Genomic DNA, 18,901 nt, shown 5'->3' with positions numbered 1-18,901 from the left:
TGGATAGGTGTTAGTAATAAGGCAAAGGTGGGGCGACTATTCCTTCAATGGGATTGGTAGAATCCATGGGCCAAACAGAATCAAATCCCCTCGGGTCAGTGAGTAATATGTGGGCGACTCCATTCCTTGTATCAAACAGAGGTTTGATAAAGCAAGAGAGAACATAGCGCAAGAGACGATGTGTTTTATTATCAGTGGTATTTACATTGGCACAAAACCCCCACAACCCAATGCTGTCACTCTCGCTCTCTCTCACAGAAACAAGACACTCCCTCCTTGTTTTTCGTCCCACACAAAGTCCAAAGGGAGAGGGCGACTAAAATATGAATTCAGCTGAATTCAGGAAATAATAACAGGCGAATACATCCGACTGTCATGCCTGAATGGAATGAACTGACCTTGACTGTTTTTCTCTGTTTGTACCAAAGGCCATGTTGGAATAGCGTGGTATGACCGTGAAGTCTTTACAGCGGTAAAACTCCTACTCCTACAAGGGCATGTTCTTCAGTGAGAGACCTAGACAGAAACACAGTATTCAGGTAGATGCTGAAGTGGCAAACATCATGGCCCTGCATACAAACCTTTAGCATTTCATCTTTAAAACACAGGTTGTGAAAGGTATTCCTGAAATATAACGGCATTGTATTATGATCTATCCTCCACATACTTAGCCTTGCATTGCCAACTAGGCTCACCTACTGTATAGAAACAGTTAGAAAATAACTTCATTTGTTGATATCCCTACTCTGTGTGTGTGTGTGTGTGTGTGTGTGTTGTGTGTGTGTGTGTGTGTGTGTGTGTGTGTGTGTGTGTGTGTGTGTGTGTGTGTGTGTGTGTGTGTGTGTGTGTGTGTGTGTGTGTGTGTGGTATTTGCTCCATCATTTGCCCAGATAGTGTACTTGTCATTTTTGGCAAAGTTGTTGTCCTTCATTTTGGCTGCATGTGTGCCTGAAACCAAGTGCTAAGGATCTCTCTCTCACACACACACACACACACACACACACACACACACAGTGTTCCTATCTGGCCACTAGGTGGCGATGGTTGCCAGGCTGCCAGGCAGACAGACACGGTAGCAAGTCACAGATGTTGTCTGGCCCCTCCTTTTGTTTTCTGCCTATTGAAGAAGGAGACCTCAGCTGCTGAAGGACATTCTCCATTATGGCATCAATGTTCTTTTGAAAATAATTTCCATTAAAACATGCTTTCCCCCCTTTTTTTTAAAGGGACAGTAACAAAGGGAAGGCCAGGAAAAGTAGAGGAGGAGAGAGGGACTGACAAGGGGTGCCTGGATGGGAGTGAGGGATATAAAGGGGGCCTTGATTTAGAGAGGTTTGTGTGTGTATATGTATGAGTGGCTTGTGTATGGGTGTGTTCTGAATAACCATGTACGAGAACAGCAAGACCATCTATCGAGTACACATCACTAGAACTGACGGTCAAAATGATGACCAACATGTGGGTGAAAATGTGTGCAATGGGTAGAAATTCCAGAATGAGTAATGTATATCACTATGAGGCTTTTAGATCTGCAGTACAGTGGCTCAGAGTCTATCGGAGGGTCACCATGAATGTTGTCAATGAGCATTTCTTTATCTAATAACAGAATGTTTCATGGCTGCCACCAACGAATCCTCTGTTCTCATCTCTGCAGTCGAGACGATATCGGCTTTGCTCTATTCTAGTGGCAGTGAAGCTAAAAGCAAAGGAGGTTGTGCATAGCAACAGTTAAAACACTGAAAATTGTATCTGTCTGTGTTTGAGCATTGTATTGGAAGCAATATTACAATAGGAGAACGAGTCAAACATTACGCAGAAAGAGGAATCCGGCCAGTTAGGCCTACAACATTGTGCCTTTTTAAGAAACAGTAGAATGAAAAAACCAAGACAGTTCTGAAACCAAAAAATAAAATACATCAAACGTCCCTTTTGGCTTGTATTCTTTCTGGATCTCTCTCTTCAATATCACGTGTCCTTAGTCTCCAGCAATGGATACCTCCACTGCTTCTCAGAGTGAGAGGGGAAGATACGGGGCCGAGAGGAACCGCCTAAGCATGTTTTTTTTCTTTTCAATCCCAGTTCATGGTTCCCAGAGGTGGGTGGGGGTGTATTTCTACTACAATCCAGGGCTGAATGGGGCGGCGAATAGTACCACAGTTCATATTTTTCCAGCAAAGCCGCCCCATCCTGGATCCTCAGTCCTTCAGAGTCGAGGGGGGCATTCCATCAATTCAGCATCAAGCCAATTCAAAATCCCAATGAACAAATACATAAACGGCACTTTTCAATTCATAATAACTCATTCATAACGTCTTCAAATTATTCTCCTGAATTGACTGGGAAGTTCACACCCACCCCAAACCCTGATCCCAGATCTAGACGTCCCCCCCTCTAGTCTACCAGACGGTGGTCTCTCCCATCTCCTGTCCGGGGTGGGACATGGGGGCGCTGTAGCTAGAGTTACTAGCCAGGGAGAAGGGTGGGCTGGGCCCCCCTCCATACACCTCCCCAGGGACGGGCTGCAGGGAGCTGGGCAGGCCAGGCTCGGGGCTGGGGGTGTCTGCGTGGGAGATCATGTCCGTGAACCTCTGGTCATCAGAGGGGTGGTGGGCTGACACAGAGCCCTCCATGGCACCTCCATGGATATAGGGGGATTCTGCTGGAGACTGAGCCTGAGAGGAGGGAGGGCCGTGGGGGAAGAAGTCATAGTTTCCCCCTCCTCCGTAGTAGTCGCCCTGGTACTCTGTGTGTGTGGGGGGGGGGGATACGATTATTCAAATAGAAAGCAAATCATCTAATTCATTGTGCAGCACACAGACAAAATAATCTATATAGCTACATTCAAAAATGGAACTTCACACACTTTAAAAAAAAGGACCTGCCTGCATAAAGATTCAAGATCTTTTAAAAGAATTGCAGTATTGAGTAGCTTAAGTAACATTTCCTGGAGGGGAGGAGAATGGTTTAGTTCCCTGTTATAGCTGAAAAGTGAAAGAGCAAAACACAGCTAAACTTCTAAAATTCACACGGGAACTCCTTTTTTTAGTCCTGACACTCATCCTTTTGTGAGTTAGTTTGAGGATTGTTCTTATTTTATTTTAAAAAGGAAATTAAAATCACACTTTCTACTCTGCATTTCAGTTATACGACATACACTTTAGTTTTAAGTGTGAGTGGGTTCTTGTTTCAGTACCACAGAGGGAAAGAGCAAAAATAACTAAGCAAACACAAATTCAATAATGTCTTGTTTAGTGTACAGTTTGATGTTAAACAACCATTTTTACTAATCCAACCTAAATCAACAATCTGGAAAACCCACACGTTGTTTCAAGATCAGTTAAATGTAGTCAGACAGACAATCAGCATTTCATCAGGCTTTGTTCCTAACTTGACAAAGAAACGTTTCCCCTCTACATAACTAAATCAGCAGCACGCCAACCTTATGTTACAAATTGTGCTAATGAGGAGAAGGAGAAATCCACTTTCAATGCAATGAAATCCAATCCAATTAAAAAAAATTAAAAAAACAATAAACAAGCTAATTATTGAGTCGCACAAACAGAACCCTGCTAGCTACGACAGACCTTGAGAATCAACCTGCTCCTGGGGCGGCCGGGGGAAGGGACAGGGAGGGGCAGAGAGAGACACACACATGTACACGCATGCACACGCATAGACACACACACACGTGCAAGCAAGCACGCACTCGCACTCGCACAAACACACACACATACACACACACATACACACACACACACACACACACACACACACACACACAGTCTCCTCTCTAAGCAGCAGCAGTAGTAGAGGAACAGAAGCATGGAAGGAGTAGTCCTGCTAATACAGTAGAGCTCCCCGGCTCCACCGAGGCACAAAAGGGTGTGAAAAGAGGCATGCTGAGAACGGAGGGAGCTAGAAGCAAGAGATTAAGGTTTTGTCCTCCTCTCCCCTCCTTCCCTCCCTGCCCGTTCTATCCTTCACGGCTCCCTTTTAATTACTGTGGATGGAGGCTGCTATATGGTCCAGTATATGACTGATTCCTCAGCAACATCTCTCTTCAGCTTTGTACTGCTGGGATGATCAACTGGCAAACGCTTTTGTTTTTAGAATTCTGTGGTTGTTCACTTTCAGCCCATTCCGGAATGATCTATGTCTTGATTTCATCATTTGACTTTTCTATATTTCAGAATCGTCTATGTTGTTCCAGTAGGCCACTTGAGGAGCAGTCAACACTCTTGTCTCCCTGCAGTTTAGACAGAGCTGGGCAGCACAGAGGCGAGCAATGGCATACCTGACGAAAACCATGTCACTAAAATCTTCACCAGAGATCACTTGTGAGCTTTAGCGACAGCATGATGACCGAGTCATCATGCTATCTGACGTAAGGGAATTGGCGGCGAGTGTATTTTACCACTATATAATCAAACCGTGAGTGTGTCTTACCTGTGTAGTATCCATAGGCCCCAGGCCCCAGTATGTCTGGGTCCTCCAGTCGTCCTCCCAGGGGCCTCATCCTCCGGGGCCCTCTGAAGAAGGCGTGCCGCCGGGCCCCCAAAGCACTCAACTGCTTCATCCTTCTCTCCTTAGATCGACGGTTCTGGAACCACACCTATAGAGAAAGAGATAGTGAGTTATCAGGCCACATCCCATCTATAAGGACCTATGACCCAGAGAAGCATCTAAGATTGTCATCAGATCAAAGTACGTGAAACTATTTTAATAGGTTTAAGATTTCCTTTTCCTTTTCACGGACAGAAAAAACAACAACAGTTGTTTATACTGCATTTTTACACAGGCACACAGAGTGTCGCAATCAAAGTCATATCTAATCTAGCTTCATTTCTAGTCCATTACTTGTCTACAATGGACAGTAACGATCGCCAGATGTATTCATTATCCATTTCACATTAAGTGTTACAACACAAAAAGCAAATGGGAAAACTACAAGGTAGTTGAAATGACAAGGCCCCACTCCTAATCATCATCTAAATCAAATCACCCTCAAATTAAATCCACCTTCATTTCAGACCTTAATAGTTTTTGTCCATTTTTACTTTGTCCATTTCACAGACTTGGGAGTGCTATTTAACTAGGCTTGTTATGCTCATATAGGAGTTTGAATTCTGTAGTGTAATGAGTACTGCTAGCTACAACAGATTAAATGAATTTTGGACAAGGAATCTGTGGGAAAAGTTTAGAGAGTGCAATACAATGTAATGTTAATCATTCACAACGTGTGTTCTTAGCCCTTCACAGGGACGCATTTCACAGGGACTGCGCAACATCAATGATACATTTTTTTTCAACTCAATTCTTCTTGTACTCCTCAAAATGTTTATTTTGAACATAATGCACTGTAGATTTAAAACTACAGAATTTTCTCTCTGCCCGGAGGCAAAATGTGTAGAATAGCAGGAAATTGGCTTTAAAACTGCAAATTCTTCACTTTGATGACGAGAGGGAGGCCTTTAAAATGTTTTCCAGTGCACCGAACTTGATTAGTTCGGCCATGCACCGCAGAAGTCATAGTAAAACTGCGTGTCAGCTTTTTGTATCGCACTGTAAAGTAGGAGTTGTGTTCTGATATTATGACGGGTTGGTCCCTGATGAATTTGCTAATCTCAAAAAAAAAAATATATATATATATATATATATATTTTATTATTATTATTTTGCTGTCTTGAGACCCGTATAGAAAAGAGCTCTTCTTAGGCACATCGTCTATAGAAATAACTTAATAGAATTAAAGGGCTCCGCTTAGATATAAGGAATATGGATAATGTGGGGTGGAGGCAGTGAGGGTAAACTAACAAACGTGGATGGACACGGTCTCTACCTCAACGTCCAACCCAGACACATTGAAATAAGATATTCAGCCTCTCCACTTTGAGGACTATGGCTGTATGTGAGAGGCAGAGTGGAGGTTCACTTTCAACCAGGACTCAGGCGTTAGAGGGAGACACCATAGCCACCAACAACCACCCAGTGGTGTCCAAGAAACAGAAATCACACTGGAGCTGTTTTGTAACCAGTGATATGGACGTCGGCATGTTTTGAAATGATCCAATAAAATCAATGAATCAGTCAGCAACACAAAGGAACACGTTCATTTCGATAGGTCACTATTTCCCATGTGCCCCGACAGGCCTCAACACAACAACACAGCTGAGAGAGCAGAGACGTTAAACACAGTCGTCGCTCCTCCTCAGAGTCAAATAAACTGCCTTTGTACAGGAACAAAGGCAAAGAGGAGATATTTCAACATATGGAGGACTTACTTTGCATTCTAAAAACATAACACATTGCTCGTTGTCTCTGCGTCGGCGCTGCATAATAACACATGTTAACACCAGCTAGGCTACACCAGAGGCACAATTCCCACTGTGTCGGAGATTAACCAACAGGAAAAAAACACAGAGAAAAACACCTAAAACCACTTAGGCATTCCTCTCCATGCTTTTCCTAGCAAAGACGACACCTGCCTATTGAGAACAATAGTCTAACTGTAAGGTTCCATTTTTATGGAAATGCTTTCGCTCCCCCCTCGAGAGAGCGTTGCTTAGGGATGACTACACACACGCGCGCACACCAGACCTGGGTTCAAATACTGTTTCAGGTATTTCAATACATTTCACAACAAGTATTTAGAATACCTTTATTTGAAGAAGAAAAAAAGTAGTTGAATATTGGAATGTATTTTTTTTTAAATACCATTTGTTAAGCATTAGCATGTAATGACCAGTACTACAAATACATATCCTTGGAAGTATTTGAAAGAAAGTATTTTCAAAACAATATGTATATATTGTTTGGGTGTATTTGAAAAAAGTTTTGAATGTACTTCCTAGTTTTATTTGAATTAACAAACATATCATTTCACTTTTTAATCCAAATACGCAGCCTAAGCTTTACACCGGTGTCTCATGAAGGATGACAAGATGCCATGTTACATTCAATAATAAAACATCAGGGTTTCAAAATGCTCGTCAGACATGGAGCAGCGATCTGGTCTGAAGATATGCCCTGCAATGCTGAAAAGCTGCTCCACAGCTGCGGAGGATGCTGGGACATGTATATAGGTACTCAGCAGCAACTATGTGCGGTGTTGGATGTGTGTGACTGTGTTTCTTGCAGAATGTCAGAGGATGATGGAAGATATGAGGTGATGAGGTACTCCTCAAGGTTATTTATAGTAAACTGAAACTAAAACAAACATTTAAAAAACTTCAACTACACTGAAACTATTATCTTTGATTGCAAAACGAACAAAAATAAAAACCGTCAAATGACGTTAAGTTTTTTAAATTCTAAACTTCGGGCTAAAAAATGAAATGGGGTTTTCAAGCTTTTTTTCTAATGGGGTTTTCATGCTTCTGAAGCTTGTGGGTTAATGCTGCCAGGAGATGCCGGTTTCAAATAGGACTCGCTGGTGCATCACTATCACTAGCTATCAATAGCTAACAGGGAAGAAATAAGAGGGCAGGTGTGTGAGTGAACATTGGCGACAGCAAAAGGTGAAGCCCTGTATGGGATTGTCGTGAGTACATTGCTGGAAAGGACAAAAGTAAGTGTATTGTGTGTCAGCAGCGTGTGTGGAACAGAGATACACTGAACAATATATAATAATATATAATAATAATATAAATGCAACATGTAGTTCCTATGTTTCATGATCTGAAATAAATAAAAGATCACGGAAATTTTCCATACACACAAAAAGCTTATTTCTCTCAAATGTTGTGCACAAATTTGTTTACATCCCTGTTAGCAAACATTTCTCCTTTGCCAAGATAATCCATCCAACTGACAGATGTGGCATATTAAGAATCTGATTAAACAGGATGATCATTACACAGGTGCACCTTGTGCTGGGGACAATAAAAGGCCCCTCTAAAATGTACAGTTACAGAGATACCATGGTGAGATCCATTCATCAACCGCCATCACCTCACGTTTCAGCATGATAATGGCCGGTCCCATGTCGCAAGGATCTATACACAATTCCTGGAAGCTGAAAATGTCCCAGTTCTTCCATGGCCTGCATACTCACCAGACATGTCACCCATGGAGCATGTTTGGGATGCTCTGGATCGACGTGTACGACACTGTGTTCCAGTTCCCTCCAATGTCCAGCAACTTTGCACAGCCATTGAAGAGGAGTGGGACAACATTTCACAGGACACAACCAATTTGGTCAAACCAGATACTGACTGGTTTTCTGATCCACACCCTTACTTTTTTTTAAAGCTATCGGTGACCAACAGATGCGTATTTGTATTCCCAGTCATGTGAAATCCATAGATTAGGCCCCAATGAACATATTTAAATTGAATGATTGCCTTATATGAACTGTGGCTCAGTAAAATCATTGAAATTGTTGCATGTTGCATTTATATTGTTGTGCGGTGTACAACAATATACAAACCATTTCAGGATGAAGACAACGCGAGACAGCCACCAGCTCTTAGTAGCTGCACGCAAATTGCAACGTTAGGACAATCAACTTTAGCAGTTGGAATGAAAAGAGCAGAAACATGGCAACCTAATTCAAACGAGTAAAAAAAAAAAGAAGAAGAAAGAAGCACTGGTTAGTTTATTGATCCCGTCGGGCGTGTCCATGAGACTGTACGATGAGCCAGCCTTCAGAAAGTTCAACCAAACACTTGATCTCAAATTTAGAACTCCCGGCGCTGCTGGAGTAAATGTCTTGATTGCTTTGCAAATGGACACAGCAACCCAGAAAGTGAAGGAGATTCTGAAAGAGGCATAGAAAATAACCCCGTGTGTAGACGGACCGATAAAGAAAGGATCGACTGCTTTGCTTTTGTACATATCAACCTGCTTCTATCACCCCTCCTTCAAGAAGGCACGGCATGCGTTGCTCAAGCTCCGTCGGATTTAGCATCCACACACCAGGGAGGTGGGACAGGACATTGGGAGCATGGGACATACCAGAGGAGAAGATCCTACTCGTCGTAACTGTCAATGGGGCGAACATAGAGATCCCCGGACAACACCTTGAAGACCTTCAGGATGGAGGTGCCATTCTCAGACCCGGTGGTCTTTAAGGAGTTGGTTCACTCGTCCTCTGTCAGGAGCAGACTGGATGTGGCTCTGAATCCTTACAACAACATGACCATCAAATACTTTTCCGACTATCAAGTTATTACAGAACAGGCAAGGGAATACCCTTGACCCACAACAAACAGAGATGGCCATAGCTTTGAACGGTGCGGCAGAAATGTCTGAATCTGAGTCAGACAACCAATAATTATATTTTTTAATCCAAGTCACATTAAGATTGATTTGTAACTTAAAACATAAGCAAATTTATGACCTGACCCCTCCCGGTGTATGTATTACTGCCCCCCAGTGGCAAGAAGTAACATCCCAAAATAACGCACGCTTTAGGCCTCAAGACATAAATGGCTCCTAACCTCCCACACATAGGCTCTGTCTCTAACACGAAAAGTAAAACTGAAGCGAAATAAAAACGATTTAATAAAATTAGAACAAAATAAAACGGAGTGAATCATGTCTGAAAACTAACTGAAGCTCAACTGGATGTCCATCGCATCAGAAAGGACATACTCATGCATGGATAGCTTGGTGACAGGCAGTGTGTCAAGCTTGTCTTCATCCGCATTGAGAACTGATGTAATAATTTGATTCTGAGAGCAAATGTTGACTTGCGGTTGTCAGTGGCGTAGAGAAGTTTCACAGGGACCCCCCGCAGTTTTATAACTAATCTCATGCTTTAAAAAAATAATAATAATATTTTGCCTTGAGGCTTAAAGAATATTTATCTTATTAATATTAGCAAAATATGAAATGTGTATTTTTATAGACAGAAGTGTCAGCTATCACTACATTTAAATTAACAACAATATCCAGAATTGGCAGAATTTCAAACACTTTTTTGGAAAGTTTGAAGTACGGTATACTTTGCTCCGAACAAGGGCATTTCCAGGCATAGAGCCGACATGGAAATGAATAATATTGAAGGTATTTAGATTTTAAAAAATGTAATGTGGGGGAGATGAAACTGTCCACCATCTTGGTTCTATATACAGTGCCTTCGGAAAGTATTCAGACCCCTTGACTTTTTCCACATTTTGCTACGTTACAGCCTTATTCTAAAATGGATTAAATACAAACATTTCCTCAGATATCTACACACTATTCCCCATAATAACAAAGCGAAAATGTATAAGGTCCCACAGTTGGCAATGCATGTCAGAGCAAATACCAGGCCATAAGATCGAAGGAATTGTTCAAAGAGCCCCGAGACGGGATTGTGTCGAGGCACAGATCTGGGGAAGGGTACCAAAACATTTCTGCAGCATTGAAGGTCCCCAAGAACACAGTAGCCTCCATCATTCTTAAATGGAAAAAGTTTGGATTCACCAAGACTCTTCCTAGAGCTGACTAATCGGGGGAGAAGGGCCTTGGTCAGGGAGGAGTTCCTCTGTGGAAGAGTTCCTCTGTGGAGACGGGAGAACCTTCCAGAAGGACAACCAGCTCTACAGCACTCCACCAATCAGGCCTTTATGGTAGAGTGACTCAGTAAAAGGCACATGACAGCCCACTTGGAGTTTGCCAGTAGGCACCTAAAGACTCTCAGACCATGAGAAACAAGATTCTCTGGTCTGAGGAAACCAAGATTGAACTCTTTGGCCTGAGGAGGAAACCTGGTACCATCCCTACGGTGAAGCATAGTGGTGGCAGCATCATGCCGTGGGGATTTTTTTCAGAGGCAGGGACTGGGAGACTAGTCAGGATCGAGGCAAAGATGAACGGAGCAAAGTACAAAGATATCCTTGATGAAAACCTGCTCCAGAGCTCTCAGGACCTGGGGCGAAGGTTCACCTTCCAACAGGACAGTGACCCTAAGCACACAGCCAAGACAACATAGGAATGGCTTCAGGACAAGTCTCTGAATGTGCTTGAGTGACCCAGCCAGAGCTCTGAAAATAGCTGTGCAGCTACGCTCCCCATCCAAACTGACAGTGCTTGAGAGGATCTGCAGAGAGGAATGAGAGAAACTCCCCAAATACAGGTGTGCCAAGCTTGTATTGTCATACCCAAGAAGACTCGAGGCTGTAATTGCTGCCAAAGGTGCTGCAACAAAGTACTTACTAAATGGTCTGAATACTTATGTATATGTAATATTTCAGTTTTTTTATTTTTTATACATCTGTAAAAAAATCCAAACCTGTTTTTGCTTTGTCACTATGGGGTATTGTGTGTAGATTGATAAGGGGGATAAAACAATTTAATGCATTTTAGAATAATGTTGTAAACGTAACAAAGTGTGGAAATAGTCAAGGGGTCGGAATACTTTCCGAATGCACTTTACAGTATACCACAGTGCATTATGTTGTTGCTAATCAGAGACAAATGGGATCGATTCAGTGTTGTGGAGACATGAAACTGAGAAGATGCTACAAGGCCTGGTCTGAGAGGAGAGGAAAGATTGTCTGGCAGTAAATGAGTGAGGACAGAGGAGCGAGGGGGGTGTACGGTATACAGCATGTAAATCAGTGAAATCAGTGGTAATTACTGTCAGCACACAAAAAGCCACATCTCAGCTGGCAGTGACGGTGCTAATCACCCTAACACAGTCTAAACCCAGACACCGATAGTGTGTGTTTGTGTGTGTGCATGTGTGTGGTTATGACATAAAGGCTAGAGATCTGAATGTGGTTGGCAGCAGTGAGGATATATTCCACTTCAAGATGGTAAACAGTAATGTTATTACACTCTCATTAGCAATGACTATGATCTCACATGTTGTCACAGGCCCATCAGATCTCCCTAACAGGGTTTGAGGTCAATTCAGTTTTAATTTGTCAATTCAGGAAGTGAAAAATCCTCATACTTCCTTGACTGACCAGAACTGCTCATTTAAACCTCTAAATTGTCTTGGTTGGCATGTGCACCTGTTAACATACCCGTTTACAGTATTTTTGTGCAGTGCTGTGGGCTTTTTTTTGTAATGACACTATTGATCAATTATTGGCTGTTAAAAGCATTAACAGTGCATTATATTTCTAAAATGTGAAGGCCTATGGCTACAGATATGCTACATATTTAAACATGCACATACTGTGCAGGCAAGCCGGGTACTATTACTTGCTTCAATAATAAATGAGAAATCAACAGCAAATACAATATGCCATATTAAGAAACGAATGTCTTCCATCTTTAACTCAAATTGATTCAAATCATAATTTATCTTTTGCTTTAATTAAAAAACCAAACCTATCAAACAGGAGTCTAAATATGCTACAATAGACGGTAAATAGACTGGCCAAATTGCCAATTTAAAGTTTGATTATTCAAAATCTTAAATTGATAAGAGATAAAGAAAACCACAACTCAATCTTAAGAAATAGTAACCTTAATTATATTAATTGATCAGTTGATTGTGCAGCAAAATATTACAAAAAATATCGCAAACAAATACGTAATGTACTTTCTACACTCATTTCCATTTCCCGGGGAGGGAGGTCCATTAACTCTCGAGCTGATTTGATAGATTTATGCATTTCACTTGAACGTGTCTTGTTATTTTTTCGCATATTTATTTTTACCAAAGACGTTTTCCCTCCAAAGACAGGTCTACTTCATTCAAATAACTTTTAGGGTCCGGACTTTAATAACCTACATTGTGTTGCGACATTCTTTTTACTCTCACTTTGTCAAGTACGTCTTTAATTAAATCTCGATCTATTCTAACTAATTCATCACGAATGGTGAAGACAGCTCAAAAGAAAAGAAGAAGAAAACTCAACAGTGCTCATCAAACAAGCAAAGAGAAAAACCACATAACGTTATTTCTCAATTTGACCTGAAAACTCAACATTATCAACCCAGCTTCTATTCTATTCTATTCTATTTGATAAAGTTCTATTCTATTTATAATAGGAATTCTAACTTGTCCAAATAAAAACCAGGCTCTGCATCAACCAGCAATGAATATGCTCAAGTTAGCCTGCTCTCCTACCTGTATAACCCGCATGTTGAGTCCCGTCTCCTGGGCCAACTGTTCCCGAATGTGTCGTGTGGGTTTCGGCGTGGCCACGAAGGCAGCCTTCAGCGTCTCCAGCTGCTTGGCTTTGATGGTGGTCCGCGGGCCTCGCCGCTTCGTGCCAGAATTCTGCTCCTCATTCTCGTTATTGTTCATGTCCTTATCCGAGGACATGGAATTGTCCGTCTCTTTTGTATCGTCCTGTATCGGGTCCTGGAGGTCCGGCGATAAACTTCTGTCTGTGCATGATGACACTGGGGGACGGGAGAGAATGGAAAGGTTTCAATCGAAGGTGTCATGGGGCCTACTACTAGATTATTGCTGTATATGTGGAACAATGACGCCTCACAAAATACAAATATGGAAGCCGTTTCAGTTCCTTAAATATATATATATATATATACATATACAATGACGCCTCACAAAATACAAATATGGAAGCCGTTTCAGTTCCTTAAATATATATATATATAAATAAAATAGCCTACACTTTGCCAATGTAACCAATATGAAACAGACCAAATACATGGATTTACCAGTTGAAATATTCACAAATAAAACAGGTGTAACCAACTCGACACTGCCCGCATGTGACCTAAGCGATCGAGATAATGAAAGAGAAATTATGCATGTAATGTGAAACAAAAAAAAGGGAGCTAGGCTGATCCCCAAGGACCCGCTGCGTCGCACGATAACAGCACGTCATTGTCCGAGGGGAGGGCTGTTTGAGCCATTCATCTGACAGGAATTTATAGCGTTGATAAGACTGAGCTCTGGTCAGTTGCATTCAGCGAGGCGGAGATGCTTTGTTGGGGAACATCATCAAACGCTAGGCTACACATGCCCTATACACGGCCCATTGCGGCCGCGAGAATGTCAGTATGTTCACATTTGCAGCTACAGACACCCAACGAGGGGTCAAATTCAATGTCACGTCTTTCCAAGATACAAATGTTATTCCTCACCTTGCTGATCTAAAGACAAAATCGAACGGCAGTGATGGGAGCCCGAGAACCCCATAAACACAAGCTTTTCTGAAAGTTGTTGACGTACACATTTTTAGTTCCAAACACCCCAAAGTGTAGGCCTAATATCTTAACAATATCAAGGCCATGTTGAATAACGACATTTTAGAGATATTTATTTATTAGGCGAGGAAGTTAATTATCCATAGTCTACAAATGTTGGACCATGTAGGCCTACGACACTGCAGCTAAAATGGGAAAGTAAACTAGAATATAGAATAGAATCCCCAAATGTATCTACATCTATATGACTAGGCTACTTCAGATTGGACGCAGACGATACTCCAACGAATGCAGAGCCAGAGCTAACACGCAGACAAGCACCAGGTCCATGGTTTTGAATTACCTGACGGAGGCCTATTGCAGGACGTGATATAGGCCTAGGTTATGGCTCTGGATAAAACCAAATTAAAAGGCATAGTAACACAATAGGTTTTCGAATTCATGCATTTTAGTTCGCAAAATCATATGTGAATATGTGGTACAGGCCTATCCTATTTTAGAAATCCAACAAATCCAACCCAGCTGTAGTTTAAGGCGTTTCTCATCATGCACAAATAGCCGTAATTCTCCACCATTCCCCAGTGTATGGGATGGGACCCCACGTTGAAACGATCAGTAAATAAATACAGGCAAATTAATCAGTTCACGTAGGTGGCCAAAACAGTCTTCCAAAAAAACAACCCGCATTAAATGATGCTCGTTGCTTTCAAATAAAAATACAGACTATAATATACCACTTATATATATATTTGGGGGGGGGGGGCGGTGGTAGAGGCTACTAAGAAAGAAAGGTCCATTATTTTCAGGCAACCGTGTAGAATTTTTTTTCCAAGAACAAGACGAACATTAGTAGACCGTCTAGAATGTCTACAGTAGAATGTCTACTGTGGACGCACTTTTGAAACCCTTAGCTATAATTAGGCTACCTGAATTCAAATTGACTTCCTTGATAGCCCCTGAGCTTAGGTAGTCTTCTTTGCACACAAACTTATTTTCGTCGATAACATAGAGCTCCTCGCCCGTGGACAGCTGCTTGTTGCACACCATGCACGTGAAGCAGTTGAGGTGGAACACCTTGCTGCGCGCCTTGCGCACAAGATCGCTGGGAGAGATGCCTTGGAGGCAGCCCGCGCACTTCGTCCCAAACCTCCTGAAAAGAAAGGGAGAGAGGAGAGAGGGGTTGATGTGAAATCCCCACGACACAGAAATACATACCAAAAGAAATATGCATTTGAGATGGACATTTAACTGTTCTAACTTTTAATTTTTTTTAAATAATAAAATGTATAGGCCTATTATGCATGTAGACCTATAGCGAATTTTGCAACTGTGGGCAATGCAGAAGGGTTGGCGCGTAGCCTGATTTGAAGTGTTTGTTCCAAGAAAATTACGAAATTGCAATGACAAAACACTTACAACAATGACTAAAGGTATTCTATAGTAGTTATAATTTATTGTTTTTATGTTATACATTTGTTTCATTGTATTACATATTTGCCATGATTGAAGAAGGGAGGGGTAGGCTATTTCGAAATCATTTTCGTTAAAATCTAACAGACTACTCTTGATACATAATATAGCCTAAAATGTAGCACCTGCGCTAGACTGAGAAATACCATAATTCTTGTTTTTAACAATAAACCCACGCAGAACGTATTAGTGACAGTCGTCACATTGTGACTACAGAGATATCCGAGGATTAAACGGACTAGGAACATTTTAGCGTGAAATCTCCCGTTAATCCACATTCACCCTCTTCACGTGCAAAAAAAGCATGCTGGATATACTCGTATTATATGGATAGACAGGCGAGTATATAACAGCCTAACTCGACGTCTCATCGTTTCCGGGGAAAAATCGACAAGGTAAATCAGTTGAAAATGAAGTGTTTCACTGGAAGAAAAGGTGTGCCACATACAGTGATGGGTGAATGGGAAGCCTTAGTATGTGTTTCTCCCACCATGCATTGTACTTTAGTGTTTCCCTCTCCGATGTGAAATAAATAGGCCTAATCCAACTCATCACGAGCCAGAAACCTCATCACGCGCCTCTCATGGTGATTTGGTAATCTCTCTCATCAACATGGCGTCGCCTCAGGACGAAAAAAAAAATACAGGGATTGAAAATATTTCAATTATAATACGATTATTGGAGGTAGTGTGTGTTTGAGGGGGGTGTGTGTGGTGGGTGTGAGGACGGGGGCGAGCGGTCGAGGCAAGCCCCCTTTATTTTTATCAGAATCCTTCTCTCTCTTTCTTTTTCTCTGTCTCTCTCTCTAGCCATTTGCTATAGTATCGCTCCACTGTACCCTTTCACATGCACGGTTCGGCGAGGACCAGCACTACTTACACAACAAATGGCTACATTAGGGTGATTACTGTTTCGCCTGGCTAATTGTTCGGCCATTTAAATCCATGGATGGAAGCCGGCTAATATGATGGTCAAGGCCGTTTGAGGCCAACATTGCCTTCACAAAGGCTTAACTACTGGGCCTCACATGTCATTAAACAATTTGTACAGGAGGGGGAAAAAAGCTGACACATAACTAATTGGGATGATGCTATGAGAGTGCGCGTACACAAACAAGGGCCTACACTTATCACTGAATTACCACTTTGAAGAACTGAGCGGCTGGCGTAGGCCTAATGGTTAAGTTTTAAAATCTATTGGACCAAACAATAGTGGAAACAGAGAGTACAGGTGAGAGGAAAATGTATATTATAAATAGATTTCAATTGCCTCCATGTGCATGAATGGATTAATAAGACTTCTCTTATTAATCCATTCATGCACATGGAGGCAATTGAAATCTATTTATAATATACATTATAATGAATATTCAAGCCGACATAATATTCAACCCCACCAATAATATTGATTTATAAATAAAAGTGATATTATTTGTCATAATAAATATTAGGAATTATAGTTATGATTCATATGGTCAGAAAACACACCCGGTGTCTCTAAAAAACACCCTCTTCATGTAAAACTCAAGCGGACAAAGAGTGATAACGTGGACATCTCAGGCTATGATTAAATAGTTCTGTCAAAATGCTAAATATATGTGTGATATTCAGAGCTCTAGAATTAACTTATAACTCTGAAATTATATACATTTATATAGGCCTGATAATGATATGGTTTTTGTTGCGAAACCAATGTTATTTCTGCAAGGCTTGAAATGTTATAATTTGAAGTGACATTCTAAAACAATTCAAATAACTGATAGGCTATCTCGCCTATAGGTGAATTATAGGCCATCATGTGAAGTAGGCCTTGGTGAACCATATCCATTTCCACAAAACAATGTGTATGCGTACAGAATAATATCATTATAGTTCATTAAATATGTGAGTGACGCTATAACGAGAGCTATTTTGATCATTGTGTGACATTCAATCAATTTCAGTATTTTAAGACACTAACAAAAAACAGACAAACAAATCTTCAGAGCAGCGGGGTTATAATTCTCCCTGGTGAGTTCACTGAGTTTTTTGGCATACCTGCTTTTTCGCATGAATCCCCAATCCGAATGCTTACCTGAAAAAGTCTATTTTACAATAAAGCTTCCCATCACGCGAGAAGCACTTCTCCGTCAGGTTACAGTGGCACTCGCAGCATTGGACGCACTTGGCGTGCCAGGCTCGGTCCAACACGTTGAGCAGGAACCGGTCCAGGATGGGCCTGTCGCACCCCGCGCAGTGGACCATCATCCCGCCCGTCTGGAGGATAACGAGGGCCGACCTTCCCACGCGGACTCCGGTGCTGGGTCTGGGGCCACGCGGCTCTCCGCGCAGCAACGTCTTGGCTCCGGGGTTGTGGACAAAGCAGGCGCGAATGATCTGTCAGGTGGGTGGATGGGTGGGGAGAAGCCCCTCTCCACTACCGTTTAAAGGCAGGCTATAGGCGAACACTCCCCGAAGTTTCTCTATTGTACTCCTGGTTCTGGACGCCCCTGTCCTGTTCTGTCTTAGCACTTGTCACAATCCAGAATCCAAAAGAAAAAAATATGAATTTAAAAAGCACCTATAGTCCTCTTCTTCATTGACGGGCTGCGTAAAAATTGGCACGTGGAAGGAAAGCCTGTTCGTCCCCGCTTTAGAGAATACGTTACATGGGCTGTAGCCTATTGTTTTTATTTTGTTGTTGTTGTCATTTTTTGTTTTTAGGTTCCACTTCTTCGCCTCCGCTCACCTCACGTCGACACTTTTCGCATCACTGTGCCCGGCTCTGCGGGCGCCGGGCGCATCCGTATTCAGATTGGGTGACGCTCTCCTTAATTCCCGTGCCTGGGTGGCCAATCAGGACTCAAGTTGTCATGGTTACCCCTTTAAATAATGGTCGGTAGCCTACCTTCAGGTTGACCCAAAACATAAACCATGCTTGCAGAAATAGGCTAATAAACTTTAACTTTGCGGAGAGGGACATGATATTTTGGCAAACATATCACTCACTGGTCAATTGTTTTGGTACTGCCCTGTTATAGAATGGACCTAAACGGTGTAATTAGGTCTACAATCTGCCATTTTCTATTTGTCAACTGTAGCTCAACTATCAAGCTCTTGGGGTGAATGGATTTTAGGGACTATCCCCATCCGACGCTTCAAGAAATGGAGCACCAGCCGAATAATTACATAGGCTAAACTACCTGGGCCATATAAAATGTAAAAAAACATGCCTTTTGTCTAATATCACCAATCAACAAGATCTTTCTCTGTTACAATTGGGTCAATTAAGACATGTTATTTAGGGGAAATTCAAGTTTTGATTGGTTTAATTGAATCCCCACAAATTCAAAGCTAAATGAAGCTTCTATAGACACCAAGGCACAAAA

General features: G+C 41.9%; 1 protein-coding gene across 1 annotated transcript; it reads right to left on the bottom strand.

The window, feature by feature from the left end:
• Positions 1–843: 843 nt before the first annotated feature.
• On the bottom strand, positions 844–18,274 carry LOC112214941 (LIM/homeobox protein Lhx5). The gene is made up of 5 exons (XM_024373974.2): positions 17,608–18,274; positions 14,991–15,214; positions 13,013–13,290; positions 4,447–4,612; positions 844–2,743 (listed from the first exon to the last, which is right to left on the bottom strand). Exons 1-5 carry the CDS (start codon positions 17,778–17,780, stop codon positions 2,397–2,399), a joined length of 1,188 nt encoding a protein of 395 aa, XP_024229742.1. The 5' UTR covers positions 17,781–18,274; the 3' UTR covers positions 844–2,396.
• Between the last annotated feature and the right edge of the window lie 627 nt (positions 18,275–18,901).

Source organism: Oncorhynchus tshawytscha, linkage group LG20, assembly GCF_018296145.1.
Source record: "Oncorhynchus tshawytscha isolate Ot180627B linkage group LG20, Otsh_v2.0, whole genome shotgun sequence".
NCBI lineage: Eukaryota > Metazoa > Chordata > Actinopteri > Salmoniformes > Salmonidae > Oncorhynchus > Oncorhynchus tshawytscha.
The sequence above is the reverse complement of the archived record's forward strand: the minus strand, read 5'-3'. Positions and strand labels throughout refer to the sequence as shown.